Source organism: Callorhinchus milii, unplaced genomic scaffold (assembly GCF_018977255.1).
Source record: "Callorhinchus milii isolate IMCB2004 unplaced genomic scaffold, IMCB_Cmil_1.0 Scaffold2, whole genome shotgun sequence".
Lineage (NCBI taxonomy): Eukaryota > Metazoa > Chordata > Chondrichthyes > Chimaeriformes > Callorhinchidae > Callorhinchus > Callorhinchus milii.
The window spans coordinates 85,299,281-85,326,440 of NW_024704743.1; the positions used below are offsets into that span (position 1 = coordinate 85,299,281).

General features: G+C 42.5%; 1 protein-coding gene across 1 annotated transcript; it reads left to right on the top strand.

Annotated features, from left to right (window-relative positions):
- Positions 1-1,013: 1,013 nt before the first annotated feature.
- Positions 1,014-25,026, top strand: kcng2 (potassium voltage-gated channel, subfamily G, member 2). The gene is made up of 3 exons (XM_042347004.1): positions 1,014-1,255; positions 15,461-16,280; positions 24,238-25,026. Exons 2-3 carry the CDS (start codon positions 15,543-15,545, stop codon positions 25,024-25,026), a joined length of 1,527 nt encoding a protein of 508 aa, XP_042202938.1. The 5' UTR covers positions 1,014-1,255; positions 15,461-15,542.
- Positions 25,027-27,160: the final 2,134 nt, after the last annotated feature.

Sequence of the window (27,160 nt, forward strand, 5' to 3'; positions counted from 1 at the left end):
CACTCAAAGAGAGCAGCTATACATCCTGAGCACAGAGCCATCATTCATGTATTGCTTCATTCGTCTTCGCTGATCACTACTTTGCTGCATCCATCACTGCGAGTAAGTCAGGATTTAACCTTCGTCTGTGTGTGTGTGTGTGTGTGAGTGTGTGTCTGTGTGTGTGTGTGTGTCTGTGTGTGTGTGTGTCTGTGTGTGTGTTGTGTGTGTGTGTGTGTGTCTGTGTGTGTGTGTGTGTGTGTGTGTGTCTGTGTGTGTGTGTGTGTGTGAGTGTGTCTGTGTGAGTGTGTGTGTCTGTGTGTGTGTGTCTGTGTGTGTGTCTGTGTGTGTGTGTGTGTCTGTGTGTGTGTGTGTGTGTCTGTGTGTGTCTGTGTGAGTGTGTGTGTCTGTGTGTGTGTGTCTGTGTGTCTGTGTGTGTCTGTGTGAGTGTCTGTGTGAGTGTCTGTGTGTGTGTGTGTGTGTCTGTGTGAGTGTCTGTGTGTGTGTGAGTGTCTGTGTGAGTGTCTGTGTGTGTGTCTGTGTGTGTGTGTGTGAGTGTGTGTGTGTGTCTGTGTCTCTCCAACACATATAACCTGTTATTTATTCTTATCATCGATGCTGTTTTGCGTCAGAGGAGACAGCAAAGCCGAGTGGGCTCAGATGTGCTCTCAGTTCAGTGTGTGAGTGAGTGTGTGAGTGAGTGAGAGTGTGAGTGAGTGAGTGAGTGAGTGTGTGTGAGTGAGTGAGAGTGTGTGAGTGAGTGAGAGTGTGAGAGTGTGAGTGAGTGTGTGAGTGAGTGAGTGAGAGTGTGTGAGTGAGTGAGTGAGTGAGTGTGTGTGAGTGAGTGAGAGTGTGTGAGTGAGTGAGAGTGTGAGAGTGTGAGTGAGTGTGTGAGTGAGTGAGTGAGAGTGTGTGAGTGAGTGAGTGTGAGTGTGTGAGTGAGTGAGAGTGTGTGAGTGAGTGAGTGAGAGTGTGTGAGTGAGTGAGTGAGTGAGAGTGTGTGAGTGAGTGAGTGAGTGAGTGAGAGTGTGAGACAGACACACACACACACAGAGGGCAGTGGATGAGGCTCCAGTGTGCAATTGCCACTCTTCGTAAAAGTAAAGACGGACTTTAAAGGCAGAAAGACTCACTGTTGCAGTGCATTGGTTTCTTCCGAGGAGTAAAGAGAGAGGAGAGAGAGAGAGAGAGGAGAGGGAAAGGATACGTTTTTAACAGCCAATTCCCCCCCAGAAACAGTTGCAATTGCGTTCGAGTTAACAGGTTCGACACACAGGTAAGTACCGTCTAATGTCGGTGTCCAGTTCAGAAAAAACAGCCCCTGTTGTGGTTGAGCGGATGAAGGCGAGTGTTCCCGGTGTACAGACGGGCAGGACATGCAGCAGCCACACACCACACCGTCTGTGTCTGTGTAGAGTGTCTGTGTCTGTGTAGAGTGTCTGTGTAGAGTGTCTGTGTCTGTGTAAAGTGTCTGTGTAGAGTGTCTGTGTCTGTGTAAAGTGTCTGTGTAGAGTGTCTGTGTCTGTGTAGAGTGTCTGTGTCTGTGTAAAGTGTCTGTGTAAAATGTCTGTGTAAAGCGTCTGTGTTAAGAGTCTGTGTCCGTGTAAAGTGTCTGTGTAAAATGTCTGTGTAAAGCGTCTGTGTTAAGAGTCTGTGTCCGTGTAAAGTGTCTGTGTAAAATGTCTGTGTAAAGCGTCTGTGTTAAGAGTCTGTGTCCGTGTAAAGTGTCTGTGTAAAGTGTCTGTGTAAAGCATCTGTGTCTGTGTAAAGTGTCTGTGTCTGTATAAAGCATCTGTGTCTGTGTAAAGTGTCTGTGTCTGTATAAAACGTCTGTGTCTGTGTAAAGCGTCTGTGTCTGTGTAAAGTGTCTGTGTAAATCTCCAACAAGCCGGGGGCGCAGTGGGTCTTCCCAAAGTCAGGCAGATAATAATAATAATAATAATCCTTGCATTTGATATAGCACTTTTCACGTCGGAAGGACGTCCCAAAGCGTTTCACAGAACACACACTGTAAAGTGAATTGACTGTATATTTGTGGGCGAACGCGGCAGCCATTTGCGAGGATCTCGGGAACGCCTGGAGTTTCCAGGAGAGGCAACAGGTGAGTGTGTGAATTTTTTGGGAAGATTCAAGGCAGCTCCAGTGGGAGCAGGAGAGCAGGTGGGGACTGGGCAGCTTTCTGGACATTAGGGGCTGAGGCTGATACCGTGCAAATGCGGAGAAGCGTTATTTATTAACATTGGTCTGATTTTCTCTTTTTTTTGGTTAAAAAAAATAATGCGTTTCAGGGCAGGTTTTTAAACGGTTGATTTGCAGGGTTGAGTCACGGTCAAATCGGGATAACCCTGTGCTGAGGGTTAGGGTAACCTATTCCCCTCGGATGTGGAGTCCTGTAGCTCAGTGGTTAGAGCACTCGCTTTGCAAGCGAGAGACCTGAGTTCAATTCCAGTCAGGGAGAAACCTTGGGCAAGTTTCCTTACTCCACACGCCTCATAATAATCCCTCCAAAACCAAAAACAATAATAAATTGGTCATTTTCAATCTACGACTGTTTGTGGGACATTGCTGTGAGCAATTGGCTGCTGCGTCCGCCCACAAATATACAGTCAATTCACTTTACAGTGTATTCTGCGAAGCGCTTTGGGAGGTCCTCCTGACGTGAAAAGTGCTATATCAAATGCAAGGATTATTATTATTATTATTATCTGCCTGACTTTGGGAAAACCCACTGCGCCCCCAGCTTGTTGGAAATTGCGCGTAAATCGTGGGTTAAATCGGGTGCTTTCAAAGCGCGAGTTCTTTCTGAATTTGGGAAACAACCTCACGCCCCGTGGGGGTCACAAAAATTTCACGGATTCTTTGAAATCGAGAGCATAAACTTGCAGGTGCAAGTGCTGGTGCTGTGTTGTGCTGTGCTGGGGGCCGTGAGGGCGGGCAGGTGTGTCTTGTGCCCTGGTTTGGTTTCCAGTCAGCGTTCACAGTGCATCCTTGCTGCTGCCCTTCAATATAAATCACATTGATGAGATCACACAGACCCACATATCTCAGCTCTGATACAAGACGGGAGGATGAGGTGGTGGGGGCTGGGGGTTTAATATAACCCGGCTAAGGCTAAACTGGATAAAACCTTTACCTTGTGGAACCTCCTTTTCTGCACACAGTGAACACATGCTGGCAATAACACTACAATAATAATCCTTGCATTTGATGTAGCACCTTATCAAGTCGTTGAGATGTCTCAAAGCACTTCACATAATATCTTGTAAAGTGAGTTGACTGTATTTTCTGGGCGAAACGTACAATGGGGTAGTAATACAGTATGTTACATTATTTCAAATACAAGCATAAATAATGCAAACTAGTGGTGACCAGTAAATGATTTATCATTAGTGTATTGGTCCCAGACACTTGGGATGTACAAACTGGAACTTTTTCAGGAGGATCAAAAGAAAGGTTTGCTCTTGCAGAGGATCAGGCTGTCACATTCCTACATTATTTCCAGTTACCCACTTAAACTTGTCATTTCTTTTGGTAGTAAAATGTTTCACTGTGTTGGAGGGGTGGGTGGGTGGGAGGGGGGGTGAAGGAGAGAGGACAATGTTTATAATATGTGTGCGTTTTCTCTGTGTTCCCTGTGTCAGCCTCAAAGCTATCAATATACTTGATTTATGTTTGTGGAAACCTCACATCTTTTTACTTACCTACTCCTTGGAGTAGATACTGAGTTGCATTCGCTACAACTCTGTCTTCTCAGTATCCAGTGCAAGACTATCAATTGCTATATTTTGGTAAATCTGAATTCTAGATTATTAACATGCTATTACTACTATTTCCACTTTTTTAAAAAAAACTACACAAATGTATTTAAAACAAAAGTTCTGATAAATAATCATTTCTCCGGGTTCGGTTTGCCCCCAAGACATAACTATTACACCTGGGCATTACAGAGTGTGCTCTGGTAAATGTCACTACAAAGAAATTGAATGGCTGTTTGGCCCAAAAAAAAAATTTGAGAGGTAAGAGAGATAGCGTAAGCTTATTCAGTATTTCAAAGAACTATTGTTTTTGTCTCTCCTTCCACCTCGCCCCTCTTTATTTATCTTTAAATCCCACTTTAAGACCTTCGATCGCGCCAATGGTCACCCACCCCTCCTCCCCCCCCCCCCCCTCTCTTGCTTGGCATCAAACCCCACCATTCAATGACACTATTCTATGTGCAGGGCGTTATGTAAATGCAAGTTGTTGTTGTTGTCTTATTCCTGGAAACGTGCAGGCATTCGAGAAGCAGTGTGTTCTCCACAAACATAAAGTTTAATTGGAATTCTTTTATCGCTGTACAACTGGACTTTAAGCATCAGCTAGTTCAGCTCTCTCTCCACCTCCTTTAGTTAGAATTTTGAACTCCCTCTGTCTAAGTTAATAAATAAATAATGATAATAATCCTTGCATTTTATATAGTGGTTCATCAGTCATTAAGATGTCTCAAAGTGCTTTAGGGAATATATCTTAAAGTGGATTGATTGTTTATTTTTGTTGGCGAATCACTGAAGCCAATTATGCACAGTAGTGTCCCACAAACAGTCATGGATTGAGTTAACAAATTATTTTTTTTGAGGGATTATTACTCGGAAAGCCATTTGGCAATTGCCTAACAATCAAGTTCCTACATCCTGCTAGGTAAAGAGAGGCGTGTGGAGTAAGGAAACTTGTCCAAGGTTTCATTTCTAGTCCAGTGACAAGTTAACAATGACTGGAGAGTTGCAGGTATCATCTTCAGATGAGATACAAAACCAAGGCCCCATCTGCCTGGTGGGTGGACGTTAAAAGGACCCATGGCACAATTTGAAATGAAAAGCGTCCTGAAGTGCTCGGCAACAATCCTCCACATGATATTAGTTCTTCACTTCGGAGCTGTTTGTGTTCCATTGCTGTATTCAAATTGCCGACTGGCTTAGCCTACAACATACAGTCATTACACTTTACAGTCTGTAAAGCACTTTGAGATATCCTCCTGACCTCAAATGCAAGAATTATTATATCCTTTAGTGTACTACATCCTTGATATTAATTGGCCACTCTCTCTTCCCTCAGATCCTTTTATTCTGTTGAAGTGTCTGATTATTATCCAGAATAAAAGACACAACTTTATAGCCATTGTCAGTGTTGCATCACTGATGTGGGAATACTACTTCACAAGAGAAAGTAATGTTCTGATAAATCTATTGTACTAGGACTACAAAGGTTGTAAATTTCAACCAGTTAATTGAAAAATCATTTTGATGTACATGTGGGAATATCTGATTCCATTTCTCATAAATTTGTTATTATGGTAAAACCTTAAGGGGTTTGGGCAGGTTTCCTTACTCCACACGCCTAATAATAATCCCTCCAAAACCAAAAACAATAATAAATTGGTCATTTTCAATCTACGACTGTTTGTGGGACATTGCTGTGCGCAATTGGCTGCCGCGTTCGCCCACAAATATACAGTCAATTCACTTTACAATGTGGTCTGTGAAGCGCTTTGGGATGTCCTCCCGACGTGAAAAGCGCTATATCAAATGCAAGGATTATTATTATTATTAAAGTCTTTGTATCCCACCAAAAGTTGAGAGCATACGTATCAATTTGTACCGATAATAAGAGAAATGTATTGTACTTGGATTAAGCTGATATAAATGATAGGAAGAGGAGGGGGCTAGTCACAGATGGATCATTACTGTATGTGTTAGGAGCGGCTAACTCTTTGGACAGATTTCTCCTCACCAGAGATAAAACAACAAAAACCGTGATACATTTTGAATTGGAAAAATTGATGGGGCAGAAAAAGTAGCGGTTGGCATGGAATGGAATTTTCTGGTAGCAACTGTGAGCCACTTTGAGTGAATATCATTGCTAATCGCTCATTTTCCTGCTGAAATGTAAAAGAAAATAAAGTGACTTTCATGGATTCGAATGGTTTCTGCGCAAAAGGGAATGCAGAAAATCCATTTGGAACAATGTCGGACAATAATTTAAACTGGTTGCACTACATTGGAGTGCTTTGGGACACTACCCTGCGTGAGGGGCGCTATATAAATGCAAGCTGTTGTTGTTGGAGCCTAAACAAGACCGATAAATCTGCATGAAATGGATTTTCAGAATAGAATTGCTCCGGAGGTCAGCACTTTACTAACTTTCCACTTGTGTTTTTGTAATTATTTTCTTGTCACCATTGCTGAGCAGAATCAGGGAAGAGGAATAAGTCATGGATTGCACAAATGTGCAAGTTGATCTTTATTTCTTGAATTTTCCATACATTTATTAGCAAATGTGGAACTAAATCACTGAAATATAACGATAATCAAATGGGAGTTATGCAGTCTTTCTGACCTAGATTAAAGTCACTGTGTTTACAGCTGCGGCTTTCTCTAAAACTACATATGATGTTATGAATTCTATAAACTCTATAAATTTGTATGGACAGAATGCCATACCATGGGGTCTAGGAGCTAGACTTTGAGTGTATAATTGTCTTTGAGTGCGGTTCATTGGATTTTATTGCATTTTATGTAGAAGAATAAATGCATTCATTTCAACATGTTGTACTTTATCAGTCCACATATATAAAATCACCGGGTGGGCTGGCTTCCCTTTGGTTTTTGAATCAACCTTCAGTTTGTTGAAAAAGATCCTCAATCTTTTCTGCGAAAGAGACCACAAAGGAGATTGTTCATTTGCCGCATATATAAATCTATACCCATATTTCAGATTTCATCAAACTGAGCTACTGTACGGTACTATATTTAATTAATATTCCATTGCTTTAAGTATTGGTTTGTTTCAGTATTTAGTGAAAGTCTAATTTCTGGCAACTGTTTCAGGGATGCATATCAACGATTTGACTTCGGTTTACCCAGATCACACCAGCATAAAGAATTGAACAGAGTGGAACAAATAGCTTTGAAACAAGTGCTGAGTACTGAGTAAATGTTCAGTTCATTCTAGCATAACCCAATGAAATGCAGGACATTGGTTCAAATTGTAGTCCAATTCTGTCAATCGGCAAGGCTACAGATGATTTATTAAAGTCACTGAAGCATGGCAAAGTTTAACCTCTCTCGAATAGTTTCTAAAATCTGGGAATATTCTGGATTTTTTTTATTTCGTATTACACTCATGTGTAATATGTAAAGTATTTGATTTTTAAAATTTAGTTAAATAAAGTGTTATCAGCATTTCAGTGTATACACACGGTATATTTTGCTACATTATGTTTAAGTCACAGAGCAAAGGTTAATCGCAGGTCAGTTCTGGCATTTCGGAACAAAATTAATGCATGTTTGCCCACTGTAAGGTTGAGTATATGAGATAGTTTAAGCATCTTGAAGAGAGTGCTTAAATGAAATGCAGTAAGCGCTGGTGTTTAAATGAAACGCTGCTGTAAATACAAAAGTTAATGGATTAAAGAAGGTCCCCTCCTCTTCAATATCTATATGCTCCCTCTTGATAACATCATCTGCAGAAATGGGGTCAACATTCACATGTGTGCGGATGACACCCAACTCTACCTCTCTGCCTCCACCCTTGACTCCAGGACGACTGCTGTCCTGACAGAGCTAACTTTCTTCACTTGAACGTCAACAAGACCGATGCTCTCCTGTTTGGCTCCCGTCAGCACCTCCTCACCTCATGTACTGACAGCATCACCATCCATGGGTGCACACTTCACTGAGCCAGTCCGGAACCTTGGCATCTTGTTTGACCCTCAACTATTCTTTCTACCCCACATCTGTGTCATGACCCACTCTGCCTTCCCCCAACTCCGCAACATCGCCCGGCTCCACCATAGTCTCACAGCGCAGGCCGGCGAAACCCTCATACACGCTTTCATTACATCCAGGCTCGACTATGCAAACTCCTTGCTTTTCGGCCTCCCCAACTCCTCCCTTCGTAGGCTGCAGATCATCCAAAACTCTGCAGCCCATGTTCTCTCCCACACCAGGCTCCGTGACCCTAACACCCCCATCCTCGCCCGACTCCACTGGCTTCTCATCACACAGAGGATACAGTTCAAGATCCTGGTCCTCAGCTTAAAAGCCCTCCATGGTCTTGCTCCCACCTACCTCTGTGACCTCCTAAATCCCTACCATCCTGCTCCCTCCCTCTGCTCAGTGGGCTCTGGCCTGCTTCACGTCCTCCGCCTCGCTCGCCCCACTATTGGCAGGCGGGCCTTCTGCCACTCCACCCCCCCCCCCCCTCCCGGAACTCTATCCCGCAATCCCTCCACCTCGCCCTCTCCTTTGCCTCCTTCAAGACCCATCTCAAGACCCTCCTCTTCTACCGTGCTTTCAATTACCCTACTTCCTCCCCGCCTTCACCCTCCCCAATCCCAACCCCCAGCTCGGGTCTGAAACTCTGTCTGTCCAGCGCCTTGGGACGTCCTCCTGACATGAAAAGCGCTATACCAATGTAATTTTGTTGTTTTTGTTCTATTAAATGTCAAGAAAGGTTTTTCATTCCCTTTCCACCCAAGCTTTTATTTTGATTTGCTTTCTCAACTTTTTTTCTTCCATTTCTGGAGGCACTAACTTGCTAACAACGACCTCATTGCTAAACATTTGAAGACTGATGTAACTGCTAGGCTGGTATAAAAGCACTATAATTAGCCTCAGTATCCCTGGATGAAGCAGAGTGAGAATCAACAAGAGTTTCTGTTCCTAAATACTGGTCAGTGAATCCTACAGGAAATTGGCTCTGCTTTGGATGTTAGATGAGGATAGAATCCAGTTTAGCTGTAATAATTATATTATAATAATAGTAATAATAATAATGGGATGCAATCTGGATTATTTCTTAACAAATTTCTTCTTCCCTCTTTGTTCACATTTTATCTTTCAATAGTTGTACTGTGGTTCTTTCTTGCTGCAGGTAAAATAGCCCCTGGTTCCGGCCATAATGAGGTACATATGTTGAGGAATTTAGGTCAGAAACTGTAACCTTGATCACAGCCTTTGTGCTTCTGGGTGAAAGCACTCATTGAACAGTAAAGAGGACATCCTCTGGCTTCACCATTGTGGATAACAGTGATGAAAATTGCATGGATGTCCAAAAAATATTAGCTCCTCCTTTGGAGCAGTTAATGACATTTGACATTTGTCATGAAATATTGAATTCGGTTTGTATATTTATAATAACTATCACAGAATGAATCATCCTGTTCCTGGACTCTTCCCAGTAATGGACTGGTCACAGAGGCATAGCCACCACTTCCCCCCTACCCCACACTCACCCCACCCCAATCCCCAAAGACTTCATTCAAATGTGTATAAAATTACTAATGATCCTTGCATTTTATATAGCGCTTTAACACGTCATTTAAATATCATAAAGCGCTTCACAGGATTTTACTCCAGTGTATTTTGGTTGTGCCACTATTCTGCCTTGATGGTCTGTTAACACATTGTTAAAAATGCAGCAAATACAGTCAGTTGATAACTAAAGACGTAACTGGTCTGCTTGTATGACTCTTTCTTCCCGTGCTGCCCTTCCCACTCCATATTTTTGGGTCTGAGGCTGACTTGCAGTCCCCATTGAGACTGGCCGACTGTAGACTATTGTCTAGACTGACACTGTAGTCCTGGAGGAGCACTGCATTGTCAGAGGGGCTAACCTTGGTTGAGATGTTAAACTGAGGCCTCATCTCTCTGTTCAGGTGGATGTTTAAGATCCCCCGACTCAAAAAGATTCAAAAAGAGTTTCCAGATAAAATTGTTCATTCACTTTGTGGCTGTTTGTGGGACATTACTATGTACAAATTAGCTGCTGCATATGCTTAACAATAATTATCTGTGGAGTATTTTGAGAATTTTTGACGTTATAGGTGCTGTATTAAATGCAAGGATTGTTTATTATTTATTTAACATTTTGTTTGTGTAATGTCCGTATTTAGCTAGCTGATACAATTTTGCAATCCATGGCTTTGGTTCTAATATGTTAACATAATCGTTGCATTTGATATAGTACTTTTCACATCTTCTAGACGTCTCAAAGTGCCTTACAAAATATACTGTAAACTGAATTGACTGTATATTTGTGGGCAAAACGCGGCAGCCAATTGTGCACAGCAGTTAATTGATTAATAATAATAATAATAATCCTTGCATTTGATATAGCGCTTTTCACGTCTTCTAGATGTCCCAAAGCGCTTCACAGAATATACTGTAAAGTGAATTGACTGTAACATGACACAGTTTTTATCTTTCAGTTTTCTTTTTTCCAGGTTTCTGTTTTTGCTTTCAACATTGTGTCAGCCTAGCTCAGTTGGTAGCACTCCTGCCTTTGAGTTAGAAAGTTGTGGGTTAAAGCTCCATGCCAGGACATTTAACTCACAGTTGAGGTTGACCCTCCAATGCACTTGCATTGTCAGAGGTGGCAGCCTTTGGATGAGACCTTAAAGCCTGGCCCTACCTCCCTGTTCAGGTGTAAGTTAAAGTTCCCGTGACCCTATTTAAAAAGAGAAGGGAGTTTCTCCAGGTACTCTGACCAACAATCCCCAAATAAAATTTGTGAGTCACTAAATAATAATAATAATAATAATAATCCTTGCATTTGAAATAGCATGAGTAAATTAACTACAAAAACATACCCAGTTACTACACTTTACAGTAAATTCCATGAAGCACTCTGAGACATCCTGCAAATATGAAATATACAAGTATTATTATTTGTCATGCATTGTTTTGGAGGCCCTTGGCAGACCCTTTGAAATGGAGCCAAACCATTGCACGTCTTTGCAGACTTGTAGTCATCGCAATTCTGAAACATAATAATAATAATCCTTGCATTTGATATAGCGCTTTTCACGTCTTCTCAACATCTCAAAGCGCTTCACAGAATAGACTGTAAAGTGAATTGACTGTATATTTGTGGGCGAAACGCGGCAGCCAATCGCGCACAACAGTGTCCCACAAACAGTCGTGGATTGAAAATGACCAATTTATTATTGTTTTTTTTATTTTGGAGGGATTATTATTAGGCGTGTAGAGTAAGGAAACTTGCCCAAGGTTTCGTCCTGCCTGGAATTGAACCCAGGTGTCTCGCTTGCAAGGCGAGTGCTCTAACCACTGAGCTTCAGGACTCCACATGTGAATGGTTTGCTTCTCAGAGGAAGATTGTGGAGAACAGGAGCCCAAAGGGGATATATGGTGGTCTGTATTTTGACCTTCCATTGACGATGGTGGAGGCAAACTTGGTGCCTCTTTTCACGACAGGAGAAGGTTTGGATCAGTTTGTAGTGGGGTGGACAAGTGGAGTCAAATTCTGTCTTTCCTGCGGCTTTTAACACCAGTTTTAATATATGACTAGCTGGTTTAAATATTAACAAATTGCAGGTTACTGTTCAACGAAACATCATGATGGATTGGACAGCAGGTAGACTGGGAACCAGTTACTTAAGTCTAACATTCTTTCATTTCAGCGATTGCTGCTTTCAGACATAAATATCTGTCTCTTGTGGTGTCAGCAGCTGGTGTCAGAGATTTATTTTCAATTTAGCACACAAGAGGCTCGTTCTTCCCCTGAGTTATAACCTTGAGATATATCCAGGATACCAGTTTACAATGTACTGGATTCTCTAGACGAGGAATATATTCAAACTTTGTTCAAAATACCAACGTTGGAAATTAGCCATTTTAGAACTGCTGGAGCTTTGAGAAAGCATCTGCACGTTTCTATCCAGGAAAGACCACAGTGGAGATGGTCTTTCCACACGAAACACCTGAACAAAAAGCCTGAACTGCAAAACAATGTAATTATATTTGTGGATGTGATGCCCTTTTGTAGGAGAAAATAGGATGCCCACTCTGACAATGCAGCACTCCTCCAGCATTGTACTGGAGTATCAGCCTAGACCAAATAGATTTCAGTACCTCATAAAATTGTAAGCAGTCTAAGGTTTATAACAGATTGCAATCAACTGCCTTGCTACAATTGTAACATTCAAATTAAATGCCATTTTTCTTTTTTCTAACTGGCAAAGAAATTCTACAAACCATGTGGTATATCTATTTGAGAAAAGTACTTTTTTTTTAGAGTGGTTTCCATCAATATACCCAGATCTCATTTATTCAAAGCAATTGGAATTCAGAGGTTGGATAATGAGAGGGAAATTGTGTATTTTTCTATTTGAAAGCCTTGAAAAAATGGCTATTTGCTTTGAACAGCCCACAATTAATAGTTCGATAGCCATATTTATCTCTCATTCGCTTTATTTTCCCTGTGCTTGTCACAGCACATACCTCTTGTCAGTGAAAGAGGCAGAACTTTCTACAAAATATGCCCATTTTGTTTTGAAAATATTGAACCAGCTTTGAAACTTTCTGTCTCTTCTGTGTAATTATTTTTTTCAGTTCGCTCTTTTCAAAGCAAAAAGAGTTAAGCTAACAAGTAGCCTTTAAATATTCGTGGGCGTAAAAGAATGATCTCTTTTAGCATTTCATTTTTGTTCTTCGTTAAAAGACACTGACAAGCAATTCAGGTTGAATCCCTTCTGAATTCAATTAGGAGCCTGCATTTGGTGCTGTGCCTGACAATCCAGCTAATATCAGCGACTTGCCTTCTAGAGAAAGCATGAGTTCAATTGTCAGCTCCGATCGGTACTCGAGTCCTTTCACAGTGAATGGTGGAGTGCACTAACCCATTGCACCATCAAGCTGCCTAAACAGATTAGTGGTTTAATGACAAAGTTAACTCTGGGGAGCGAGCAAAGGAGGAAGAAGAGTAGGGGTGTGGGAGTCTTGGGAGAGATCACACCAGAATAAAATAGGATTTTGAAATAATAATTTAAACACTTATATAGCTGCCCAATGTCTTTGTTGGCCATAAGCATCCCATACTTTCATCTTGGCTCAGCGGTAGCACTCTCGCCTCTGAGTCAGAAGGTTGTGGGTTAAAGTCCGCTGCCAACTCATATAATTTAAGTTGACACTGCAATATAGTGCTGAGGGAGGGGGAGGTTTCATTGTCGGAAATGCTGTTCTTCGGATGAGACGTTAAACCGAAGTCCCATCTGACTGTTCAGGTGGGCATTAAAGATCCGATGGTACTACAACAACAACAACAAAATTACAGTTGCAAAGTGCCTTTCACGTCAGGAGGATGTCCCAAGGTGCTGAACAGTCAGGGATCAGGACAGGGTTGGGATGAGGGAGGGCAGAGGGGGTAGGAGGGTGGCTTAAGGTACGGTCAACAAGGAGGGTTTTGAGTCATGCCTTGAAGGAGGCAAGAGAGAGAGCAAGGCGAAGAGATTGTGGGATGGAATTCCAAAGAGTGGGGGGAGAGAGGCTGAAAGCCCGGCCACCGATGGTAGGGCGGGTCGGGCGGGAAACCTGAAGCAGGCCAGAGCCTGCTGAGTGGAGGGAGCGGACAGGTTGATGGGTGTCAGAAGGTCAGAGATGTAGGAGGGCGCAAGGCTGTGGAGGTCCTTGAAAGTGAGGATGAGGATTTTGAGGGATGGGGAGCCAGTGGAGCCGGGCGAGGGTGGGAGTGACGGGGTCACGGAGCCTGGTGCGGGAGAGGACACAAGCTGCAGAGTTCTGGATGATCTGCAGCTTGTGGAGGGAAAAGTTTGGGAGGCCAACAAGTAGAGAATTTCAGTGGTCGAGCCTTGAGGTGACGAATGCATGTATGAGGGTTTCGATGGTCTGAGGGGTAAGGCAGTTGCAGATTTGGGCAATGTTCCAGAGGTCGGGGAAGGTAGAGAGCATCATGGCGTGGATGTGGGGGAGAAAAGACAGTTGAGGGTTGAACAAGATGCCCAAGTTCCTAACTGATTTGGTGAGGTGGAGTGCGCAACCATGGATGCTGATGCTGTCAGTGCCCGAGGTGCTGAGGCGCTGGCGCGAGCCGATCAGGAGGGCCTCAGTCTTACTGACATTCAGCTGTAGAAGGTTGGCTCTCACCCAGGACTTGATGTCAGACAGGCAGTCTGTCAGGACATCAGTTGTCCTGGAATCGAGGGGTGGAGGCAAAGAGATAGAGTTGGGTTGGGAATAGAGATAAAGTTACTATTCAAAAAGAGAAGGGAGAAGGGATTGTTGTGTTCTGGCCAACAATCCCCCAAATAAAATTGATCATTTGTTTCATGGCTGTTTGTGGGAAATTGCTTTGTGCAATTGTTCTGCTGAGTTTGCCTACAAATACGCAGTCACTCCATTTCATAGTAAGTCCTGTGAAGCGCTTTGAGATGTCCTTCTGATGTGATAAGCTACATCAAATGCAAGGATCTCATGCTGGTAATGACCATCCAACCAAGCAAAATGACATCAGCCCTGTTCTTATCAATCAGAAGTGCCCAGCCAGGGAGCAATGTTTGAGTTTTTTAAATATGAAGACATGTTAATGGAGTCTAATTTGCAGTATTGCTTGAAAGGTTTCTTAATTAAGAAATCTGAGTGGAGATTCATTCAGTAACAAAAAAACATGTCACGCATATCATACCGACTCGAGGGACCCTGACTCCAAAGCCAAGCGAAGTAGGAGCACTATTCCCACATGTTTCAGGATTCATTAATTAAAAAATCACAAACTAGACATTCTTTAACTTCTGAGTGTACCATTTCTCTTTTTGTTTAACCTTTAAAGGGGTTGCTCTCAGCAATTTCAAGATGGATTTTCAATCACTGTCACTTTCTATGCACCATTGCTATGTTACATGTAAGTCACGTGATGACATTTTTGTGCCATTGAAAGAGAAAACACTCAGTCACTACACTTCACAGTAAGTCCTGTGAAGCACTTGGAGACATCCTCCTGATATGGAAGGGGCTATGTCAAATCTAAGGATTATTATAGAATTATTATAATATTAATTATGCCATTTTTAATTTAAAAAGACCATATTTCAGGAACAGTCTTTTAATGATCTGGCTACAGAAGGAACTATTCTCTGATTGATAATCTAACGACAATCTAGAAGACAATCTCATGCGAAGCTCTACCAGTCATGAATTAGGTGGAAGAATGGAGTTGGATATAATAATAATAATAATCTTGCATTTGATGTTGCGCCTTCTCATGTTTTCGAAATGTCTCAAAGCACTTCGCAGAATACACTGTAAAGCGAATTGATTGTATATTTATATGTTATCCTTTTTGTTTTCTCCCCTTTTCTTTCTCTTCTCTGCTTGTCTTTATTCAGTCAAGGTGGGCCAAAGGTAATTTAAACGTATCAAGGAGAAAACTCTTTGAAACACCATGGTACCTCTCATTCATCTCCCATGCTCCATTGAACTTTCTATTAATACTGTGGTAGTTTTGTAGTTTTCTCTGCTCAAATGGTGCTATTATTTCAATAACACTCTTATTCAACTCTTCAGATTTCTATTGTGCTAGCAGTGTGGAAGTGTGCTTTACTTTGCTCTCACAATTAAACAGTGTTGCGTAGTTTGGAAGATCCCAAGATGAATATTATATTTTACAATGTGTTTTTTTCTCATTACAGATAAAAGCACTTCACTCCTATGCACTGCTTTACGATGAGGCAGATTGAATAGTTCTGTAAGGCAGTCTGTCCATCAATCAGTATGGCTCTGGTTGCTGGGAGTGGCTCTGAACGGGAATTCAAATCCTTCCCCTGCACTTTAGAAAACGTGGAGACCTGCACCAAGAAGGGCCTTTATTATAAAAAAGTCAAACTCCTTCACCCAGACGAGGATGTCTACTGCATCACACATCTAGATGACAGAACGCGGTATGTGATTATTAATGTGGGAGGGATTAAGTACAAGATCCCTTGGACAACACTTGACGAGTTCCCATTAACGCGGCTGGGAAAACTGAAGTCATGCAACAATTATGATGAAATCATGGACATTTGCGATGATTATGACGTAAACGGCAACGAATTTTTCTTTGATCGCAATCCGTGTGCCTTCAGAACTATTATGACTTTCCTGACTGTTGGGAAGCTGAGGCTCCTCAGGGAAATGTGTGCTCTCTCCTTTCGGGAGGAGCTGGTTTATTGGGGCATCGAGGATGAAAACCTGGAGTGGTGTTGTCGTCGTAGGATGTATCAGAAAGAAGAGGATCTGGCAGACATCAAGAAGGATTATGAAGTGCTACTTTCTGAAGAATCTCAGGGTGCCTTTGATGACACGACCCGTCTGGGTCATTGTATGAAGAAGCTCAGGGACATGGTGGAGAACCCCCAGTCAGGGATCCCAGGAAAGATTTTTGCCTGCCTCTCTGTCTTATTTGTGACAATCACTACAGTAAGTCTCTGCATCAGCACCATGCCTGATCTAAGAGACGAGGAAGAGAGGGTAAGTCTTCTTTGGCAGCTCTGGTTCAAGTTCCATTACTCATTCCAGGAATTATTTTGAATTGATTCTTAGTATCATAAAACCTTATAATTTAAGTGCATAACTAGTCTAGTTACCAGGAAAAAAATTCAATCCTACTTATGCTGTAGCTAACCCTAATCAAAAGTACATTTTGATTTGAATGAATCACCTGTTGAGTTTTATAAACTAAGAAACTGCTGTACTTTTTCTTTCTCTGTGTTTTTGGCCACTTTTCCCTTCCTTCTCCAACTCCCTCCTCAACGACCCAGCCTTGGAGTTCAAGTCAGTCTGTTAAGTACTTTGAAGAAATTATTATAATAATGGATAAGATTTAAGACATGTTTTGCATGTAGAAATCCACCCCAAAATGTGCTGTAAATATCAAGTTAAAAATAAGCTTGTGTTTTAGAAATAAAAATCCTTATTAAAGAATTCAATTGAGAAGCAGTGTAAATTAGAACCCATTACTTGTGTGCTGTTAGGAAACCGCTACTGTCAGTAGATAATAATAATAATAATCCTTGCATTTGATAGAGCGCCTTATCACGTCTTCAAGGCATTTTACAGAATATACTGTAAAGTGAATTGACTATATTCTGTGGGCGAAATGTGGCAGCCAATTACATACAGCAGTGTCTTACAAACAGCCGTGGATTGAGTGACCACATTATTATTTTTTTAAGGGATTATTACCCTCTTAAAATGACAATTTTGTTGTGTGAGAGTATAGCTGGAGTTGGAGAAGAAACATGCTCGGAATCCAGCCTATGCCTGCAGCAAGAAAGGTCACTTTACCTCCTTACACATGATATTTGGAAAAGGAAAGCTGGCTCCAGAGAAAATCTGCTCCCTGAGCTTGTGCAGTGATTGTCATAGTGAGGTTTTAATGGATTGATTTTCTGGCAGTGGATTGGGCTTCAAACCATTACCTGTCACAGCATAGCATAATTCTTCTCCCAAGTCTCTGAGGGTCAGTACAATGTATAATAATTAGTGACCCATAATTCTAGTAATAGACGAGGTTCCAGACAGATGAGGAGAACCAAAGAATCATGAAATTTGCAGCACAGAAGAGCAATCCCCTTAGTCCACTTTCTCTATACCCCTGTAGTTTACTTGTTTTTAGATATCTATCTAGATCCCTTTTGAAAGCTAATATGGAATTCTGCCTCAACCACTTCTCCTGGCCAAGCAGCCCATATCCACATTATTACTTTGCTCTTGAAAAAAAGTCTCCTAATTTCCCCATTTGTTCATTTGCTAGCCATCTTAAATTGATGCCCTCTGATCCTAGACTCACTGACCAATGGACATAATTTCTCCCTATTGATTCCCTCAAAATCCTTCAGAATTTGAAGATCTCTGTCAGGTCACAACTCAACCATCTTTGTTCCGACGAGAAAAGATCCAGTTCCTCCAGTCTCTGCTCAAAGGCCAAACCACGCATCCCTGGTATCATCCTAGCAAATCTCCTCTACACCTCCTCTGTTGCCTTGAAGTCTTTCCTAAGATGAGGTGACTGAAAATGGACACAATATTCTAACTGTAGCCTAACTAACAATTCATTTAAATTGAGCATTCCCTCTTTGATTTCATATTTTATACTGCATAATCTACTTTCCATTTAAAATGTGGTCTCACTGGACAAGGTCAGGAACACTGGAGTTGGGGTACAAGTCAACTATGTGCACAGAGAGCTAGCTGAGCAAGAAACAGAGGAGGAGAGGGTCATCAGTCAAAAAGGATCCCACTGGAGGGTTGTCTCACTGAGTCACCACAGAGCTCTATGGTGGAGCCCCTACTGTTTATAATATTCATCATTATACAGCATCGTACTAACTATAAACAGCACTACAGCACTGTTTGTTGATGACTCTAAAATTTGTACCATTTTATGTAAATAGGTGGACATATCTCAAACTGCTGTGAACAGAATATTCAGTTAGGCAAAAAGTAGCAAGATGCCTTTTAATGTGGGGGAATGCAATGCACCAAAATCCTTAGTTTAACGATCTTATTCGATGGGTACCTCTGAAGAAAAAGAGTTCCTCCCAGAGGAAACACTAGAGTGATTGTCAATTGCTCCCTTAAAGGCCCCAAAACAGAGCAAAGCAGCCATTGTCAGAGCAAACTGAGTACTGGGATGTGCAGCACGAACAATAGACCATTACAGTAACTCTAAAGAGTCCTATTCTGGCATTGTACCGTGTTCTGGCAGGAAATGTGCTCAATGCCAATTCTGAGCACTGCACTTTATAAAGGATGTGGAGTCACTGGGGAAGTGCAGTGGAGGAACACCAGGCTATTTCTGTCCACTAGAGGGCGGCCTACCTTAATAATATAATAATCCTTGCATTTGATAAAGCGCGTTATCACATCTTCTCAGCGTCTCAAAGTACTTCACAGAATATACAGTAAAGTGAATTGACTGTATATTTTGTGGGTGAAACGCGGCAGCCAATTGTGCACAGCAGTGTCCCACAAACAGTTGTAGATTAAGTGACCAAATTATTTTTTTAATTTAAATTTTTTAAATACCTTAAATCTTCAAAGCAGAGGGCCTGCTCATGACAGAGCAGAGGAGACTTGAGTGCTCCTTTTGAGGTTTTCAAGATTCTCCAAGAAATCAGCATAATGGCAGAGGAGAAGGCCTCCACTATCAATACATTTTCTACAACTGCTGTCTATTTTTTTTAGGACCAATTTTTTTTCCACTTTTCTCCCAACTTGGGATTCACATGCTCTGGCAACTCAAAACATTTCCTCATATAGAACGTGGTGCGAATCTGTGACACGGTTACAATACAATATGGTCTGTGTACATCACAGCTACCCATTAAAGAGAGAAGTAGATAGATTTCCTAAGGAAGTACTGATCAGCAGCTACCGACAGGGAAGCATGACTATACCATGCTGACATGAATTTTAACAATGTAACAGAGTATAAAAATAGGTTTAGAAAGATTATTGTGTAGATGGTGGCTCAACTCTCATCTGGAGCTCGCTTTACTGTCTTCAGTAGTTGGAGTAATTTTCCAGTGGTGAGGCGGGGGGGTCCTTTTAATTAGCTGTGTTTTTTTGTTTTGTATTTTTGCCTCCCTTGGAGGGATTGAATGACTGGACAGGTACACAAAGGTCCCAAAGCCTTGACTCTTGCCAACCTGCGCCTAATACTCTCCAGAATTAGGTAACCATGCGTATGGATCTTACAGTTTGGTTTGGATCCTCTTAAGCATCGTGATGTGTCAGACACCCAGCTGACCCCAAAAAAGTGATCTGGATTAGGAGAGAAATTAGAATATTGGGTGGGCGGTAGAAGGGAGGATTCTTCCAAGGGTGGACTTGATGGTTACTGGACCCTATTCTACTGTTTCTTTTCAACGTTGCCAATTCTAGTTTTCTAACTACATATAATTCCCGATGGGACTCTTCACTCTCACATGTAATGTGCAGTAGACGTTTATTAACCGGTATTATACGGTGGAAATTATCTTACTAATCAGATCATATCTAGTTAGCAAAATCAATCAGTCCCGATTCATATAAAAATTGGGATCTTGATCGAACTTTTCCCATCAATGAAATGGTCTTTCCTGTTTTTTCATGATAATTTGCTATGAGACTTTTTTCTTATGTGACTAAAACATTGGAAATATATAATGCAGGCAAACAGTGAAATAATTCAGACCTTTAACTGCTTAGTAATGAAATATATTTACACACGAGTTATGACTGCTGTACATTTTTACAACCACCACAACAATAACTTGCATTAAATAGGGCTGTTCTTGCAGGGTAGCATCTTGGAGTGTTTAACAGTGTCTGAACTTGACCCCAAGCTAGGAAAATAGAGGAGGTAACCATAGGCACAATCAAAGAGGAAGGTCTTCAGATGCAATCTAAAGATTGGTGGAGGGATGGCTTCTGATGATGGAATGGAGGGGACAAGGGATGTGCAGGAGGCTGGAGCCAGCTGAGTAAAGGTGGTGGGTATGAAGTGGATCTAATTCAAGATCGAATTCAAGATCCTCATCCTCACCTACAAGCCATTCACGGCCTTGCTCCCTCCTACCTCTCCGACCTACTATCCCCCTACCTACCTGCCCGTACACTCCGTTCCTCTGGCTCCGGTCTGCTCCACATCCCCCGCCCCAACGGCCCTACCATCGGTGGCCGGGCCATCAGCCTCTCAGCCCCTAGGCTCTGGAACTCCATCCCCCAGTGCCTTCGCCGCTTCCTCCCTTTCCTCCTTCAAGGCCGGTCTCAAGACCTTTCTCTTCGACCGTGCCTTCAGCTCCCCTCTCGACTCTCTACCCCCTCCTCGCTCCCTCCCTTCCCTCCCCTCACCCTGACCATTTCCTCACTGCTCGGGTCCTGACCCAACTGTCCAGTGCCTTGGGATGTCCTCCTGACGTGAAAGGCGCTCTATAAATGAAATCTTGTTGTTGTAAGCAACAACAAGAAATTGTATTTGTATACTGCCTTTCATGTCTTGAGGATGTCCTAAATGTCTTTCACGTCTTGAAGATGTCCCAAGCAAGTCGGAGAGGTATTTTATTTCATAGACTCTCTAATATACCAGTTTTAAAACAACTAAAACCTGTTAATCCAATTCAAATAAATCCCAGGGTATATCTGTTTTTACTCCCTCCCCCCTCTTTTGCTCACTTTATTCTAAATTTTTAGGTTTATTTCCTTCCATTTCTAATTAAATAATGTTCTGCAAAGTATTGGCTTCACACAGATTTTGTGAACATTATCATATATATTGGCATTCAATTGGTGGGTTGATTTTTCCAATAACTGAATGTCCCACATTCCCAGTAAAGCTAATCCACTTTCTGTCCTTGTCCTCCCTGAGCAAAGGGGATTATATCTGCACCGTGAAGACTGAATAAGTATTCTCTGGTGATCACCCACATGTACTAGTTTTAAATGCTGTTTTGTTGCCTCTAACGGTTTCTCCTCCAGCCCCCGCACAGTCACGTCTGGCATCCCCCAGGGCTCTGTCCTTGGCCCTCTCCTCTTTAATATCTATATGCTCCCTCTTGGTGACATCATCTGCAGACATGGGGTCAACTTCCACATGACACCCAACTCTATCTTTCTGCCTCCACCCTCAACTCCAGGACCACTGCTGTCCTGACAGACTGACTGTCGGACATCAAGTCCTGGATGAGGGCAAACTTCCTGCAGCTGAATGTGAACAAGACTGAGGCCCTCCTGATTGGCTCGCGCCAGCGCCTCAGCACCTCAGGCTCTGGCAGCATCAACCTCCATGGTTGCACACTTCAACTCACCGCCAGTCAGGAACCTGGTGTCTTGTTCGACCCTCAACTGTCTTTTCTTCTCCACATCCAAGCCATGACCCGCTCTGCCTTCCCTCACTTCCGTAACATCGCCCGACTCCGCCACTACCTCACCCTCAGGCCACTGAAACTCTTGTTCATGCCTTCACCATCTCCAGGCTCGACTATGCAAACGCCCTGCTTGTCGGCCTTCCCAACTCCTCCCTCCACAGGCTGCAGATAATCCAGAACTCTGCAGCCCGTGTCCTCTCCCGCACCAAACTCTGTGACCCCATCGCCCCCATTCTCGCCCGACTCCATTGGCTTCCTATCCTTCAGAGGATCCAGTTCAAAATCCTGGTCCTCACATACAAAGCCCTCCATGGTCTCACCCCACCCCATCTCTGTGATCTCCTAACCCCCTACCAACCCATCCATTCCTTCCTCTCAGCCTGCTCCACGTCCCTCGACCGACCCGCCCCACCATTGGCGGGAGAGCCTTCAGCCACTCTGCCCCCAACCTCTGGAACGCCATCCCCCAATCACTCTGCCTCGACCCCTCCTTAGCCTCCTTCCAAGTCCCACCTCAAAACCCTCCTCTTCGACCATGCCATTGGTCACCCCCCCTTCCCTTCTCCTTCCTTCGCCCCCCTGACCCCAGCTCGGGTCTGAAACGCTGTACACTGTCCAGTGCCTTGGGACATCCTCCCGACGTAAAGGCGCTATACAAATGTAATCTTGTTGTTGTTGTTGTTGTTTTGGACTCGGTTTCAACCTATGGCAATACTGAGTGTAACATAGTTGTAAACATGTTATTCAGCTCTGCATGAGGATATCATCTCTCACACCCCTTCCAATCTTCATGTTATGTAATCCAGGACCTAGTACCGGATCACACATAGCAGGAAAATGCTTACAATGCATTTTCTGTTTTGTCAGTGAGACCCCTTTTGAATCTGATTAAGTAAATGTTGCTAAGAAATAATTCTTGTATTTGATATAGCAGCTTATATCGTCAAAGTGTCTCAAACCACTGCACAGGACCTTTACTGTGAAGTGGAGTGACTGTATTTGTAAGTTGACAATATTGCATTGGGAATAGCTGGATGGGTAAATACACCATGTTGAGTGACCCCTTACTAAATCCCTACAAAGTGCTCAGTTAGCTAAAAGGATAGTGGAGATATGACAATTATTGTTTATTGCATTGGATACGGATAGAAAAAAAAATGATCTCCTTCTAATTATTGTCCGTTGGCACCTCCTGCGAAATGCACACGTATGAGATGTTTAGTGGGGACAGAGTTGGACTTAGAACCTCAGAAAGTTTAAAGCACAAAAGGGGACCATTCATTCATTTGGTATGTGCTGGTGCTATCTCCCATGCTGGAACTATCCAATCTAATTTTTTTGCTCCTTCTCGGTACCTTTTGTTTATATTTCTCTTCAGTATTAATTTAAAATGCTATTGTGGACTCGGTTCCAACAGCCAATTGTAATAAAGCATTCCACGTTCACAATAGCTAATTATTTCCTCTTTCTAGTCTAGGGAAGGAACAAAGAAAAACAAAAGACATCTTTGACGGTGGAAGTGAGATAGTCAAGGAATGTGAGAGAACTTCAATGGACTGAATGAATGAATGAATGAATGAATGAAAAAAATTGGAGGGAATCATCAGTCAAAAAAATCTTTTCATAGAGTGTTTAAAACCTGATGCATTTCTCTAATTTGTAGATGGCTAAAAAATGGAACATAGTGAGTCTTGGGGACTGTGTGATGGTACAAAAAGCAATTAGGCACACGTTTGCACCTACAATTTCCTGATTAAACAATTTCTCGTTTCTGTAATCCTTTTTAGAAAGCTGCATAGTAGAGGACAGGTGCTTCCACACAGGGAGTATCAGTTCCTGTCTACCTCGGACTGTAGATCTGCCTTTACTTGCTGTAACACGTTCCATTAGCAGAAGCCTTCCCAGTTATATTGGTAGCTTACTGTATACATAATAATTCCTTCAAAAAAAATTTGTCACTTCAATCCACGACTGTATGTAGAACACTGCTGTGCGTAATTGGCTGTCGCGTTTTGCCCACAAAATATATGGTCAATTCACTTTACAGTATAATCCGTGAAGGGCTTTGAGTCGTCTCGAAGACGTGATAATGTGCCTATATCAAATGCAAGGATTATTATTATTACATGAATTATAGCCGGTTCAAAAGTTTTGTTTGTTCCAATTGAATTTACTGGGTTTTGTGCTGTGTCTAACATTGAGTTTAAGGAATATGAAGCATCATGTGTGAAGTGCATTGGAATAGTGCTCACTGCAGGCTGTAGCCCAACTCTCCTGTAGTCAATTGTATGTCCCAATCTACTATCAATGTGAAATCAGGAATGGTGTGACCTACATAACAATCTAACCAAGAGACTTATTATTAATAAATGTTTTCTCTTACATACTAACTTCTCCCTTCACATTGTTGCAAATGCAGTTTTGTTTTTAACTATTCGTTGAAACTATTTGACTCTTGCAATAAGCACTCAACAAAAGCAATTGGACAATGAAACAAAATTCTGAATGAAAAATCATACACCTCTAATGCTTGCTTGTAAGAATAACTTATCTTGAAATGTTTTCTTTTTCTCTAGGGTGAATGTTCCCAAAAGTGTTACAACATATTTATACTAGAAACCATCTGTGTTGCCTGGTTTTCACTGGAATTCATGCTGCGATTTATCCAGACACCGAGCAAATGTGCATTTCTGAGAAATCCCCTCAACATCATTGATATCATGGCCATTTTGCCTTACTACATCAGCCTGATTGTAGATGCTGTCTCAGCCGATGAGAAGCCGAGTGGCTCTGGGAATATGGACTTGGAGAAAGTGGGCCTCGTCCTCCGTGTCCTGCGTGCTTTACGGATTTTGTATGTCATGAGGTTGGTTCGTCACTCGCTGGGGCTTCAGACTCTGGGGCTCACTGTCCGCCGGTGCACACGGGAGTTTGGCCTCCTTCTGCTTTTTCTCTGCGTGGCCATGGCACTCTTCTCACCTGTGGTCTTTTTAGCTGAAAGTGAAGTGGGAGCGAAACATGAATTCACCAGCATCCCAGGATCCTACTGGTGGGCAGTGATCTCCATGACCACAGTGGGATACGGGGACATGGTCCCACGTAGCATCCCTGGCCAGGTGGTGGCTTTGAGCAGCATCCTAAGCGGCATTCTCCTGATGGCCTTCCCAGTTACCTCTATCTTTCACACCTTCTCCCGCTCTTACATGGAGCTGAAAGATCAGCAAGAGCGCATTGCAAGGCACAAAGCCCAGCTCAAAGGAAGCCAGGCTTTGTCAAAAAGTGACAGCTCTCAGGAATCTGACAGCTCATTTCCAACAGAGATTGCAAATTCCCCACTGCATAATCGCAGGAGAGCAATGACATAAAGAGGTGGTGGACTGGAGATCATTGCTTATGCACCTTCACTTCTACACCCATTCAGACAGAAGAGTGAGCGGGAGCTCTAAAGAAAGCTGCTAGTAGAGGGAGTTGCTTTTCGTATTGTATCTCAGCATTTGGGATTCATACAGTGGTCCAATGCTGAATTAAAAAATGCAGAGATTCGATGGAACATTTAACACCTGTGGTCTAATATTGCTGGTTGCTTAAGCGTAACCCTGTTGTGGAATGTATGTTGCATATCAGCTGCTGTGAGATTCAAGTAGGAAATCGAATGATATTGAAGTGCTTTGCAGCTGAAGCGTTCAGATGAGAACAACAGCTGAGTGTTCTAATTTTCTCCGACCACAATCCCACCATGTGGAGATTTGACTGAAAGAATGAGCATAAACTTTTTCCCTTCCAGCAATTCCAGTAATTTTCCTAATTTGAGGAGCAAGATGGAAATTGAGAACCTTGACAAAATCTTCTTCTGAAATCCTCCATAGAGCTTTGTGTCTTCTTGTGATGCCTCAGACAATCAGGAGCAACTGTGTGAGAAGAAACCTTAAATAAACACTGGCGACTGAGTGGCACACTGAAACCTGGGTGTGAATAAATGTTAGTCACTTTGCTCTTCTGGCCATACAGTCTCATTTGAAAATGAGCTTCAGTCAGCTCCAATCCAATCCTGAGTGACTGCGGTTCCACAGCACTGAACTGCGATCAATTTGGAACAAAATGCTAATCTAACTCAGAAATATTTGCTTGCACTTAAGCCAAATTGATAGAATTATCAAAATGAATATTTAATTCCTGAAAGTCTTACTCTTCGTTGGAAATAATGATTGAATTAAGAAGAAGTTTCAATCTTCCGTGTGTGGACAGCTTGCGAGCTGTGAGCGTTGACAAAATGCCATAAGTAGCCCCTGGTAATAATTAATTTGTGAACATTTCATACTGTACAAATGCCAAACAATTAAAACAAAATGAAATAGGATGGCCATGGAAACAAAAAGAGGTTTTGAGCACTGTTTACCAGGGCAGGTGGATGGTGGATGGCACTGCAGTTGTTTCAGAAGGGGGTTATATTCTTTATGCTTTATGCTTTGCATTCTGTGAACTTACGTTCCCTGTGTATATTGTATTTATAGAATAGGTATTAGGAAGGAAAGTGGCTCATTTGGTAAAGCCCCTGTCCAGTACAAAACACAATTATGGGTTCAAGGTGATCTGTGCTGAATTAGCAGATATTGCCAGGTACAACAAGAAGATTACCACAATCCTTGTCTCATAGAAGGAAAACTTCTGGGCTGGTTGACTGTGGAAAGCTGTACTATAGGTGGCTGTTGAAACTAAGTCCAGAATAGTCATAACACGGAAATTGGATAAACACTTGGAAGAAGAAAACTGTTAAAGATCAGGAGAATGAGATTAGAATAGTGAGGGAATTGGCACCAGCACAGGCACAAGAAGTGAATAGCTTCCTTCTCTACTTTACATTTTCTGTGATTCCAAATCCAATTCTGTCCTCATCCGACATGTCACCCGTGCATTTCCCTGGAGGTGTCAATGGATAGTGATCGGAAGATCAGTTTTTCTCCCTCCATTTCCTAAAAAAAACATACCATACAGTAACCTCCAGATTAACTCTTAACTTGTCACTAACACTTTAGTTACCATACTGTCAATATCCTGGCTGCTTCCTGTGCAAAATGGTCATAAGGGATTCTGCTTTACTTGTCAATCCGCTTAACACGTAACTAGTTGCATTCCAGACATATTTTAAGTACTTACAATGTAAAATTGAACAGATAACTTGTCCCATAAACTAACGTCTTGTATCTCAGAGGCCTCTTGTCCTATCCTATGACTGGTGTGTGCGCTTGGTGGAGGTTGAGCATGTATGCTCAGATGCTTCACAGAGGCCTCTGGTCCATTGGAGAGCCTCCCGCCCACCTCTGACAGGCCCTTCAATAGACCAGAGGACCTTGTGACAGGATAAGGCAGGAGGTCATGGTACAGCCCTCCCATAGACCAAAACCCTCCGCGATCCACCGGAGCAACCTCCACCGAGCCCCGCACCATTCACAGCTTCCCTTGTAGCCCAGGAGAACCTACGCCTAACAGGCCACTCCAGAT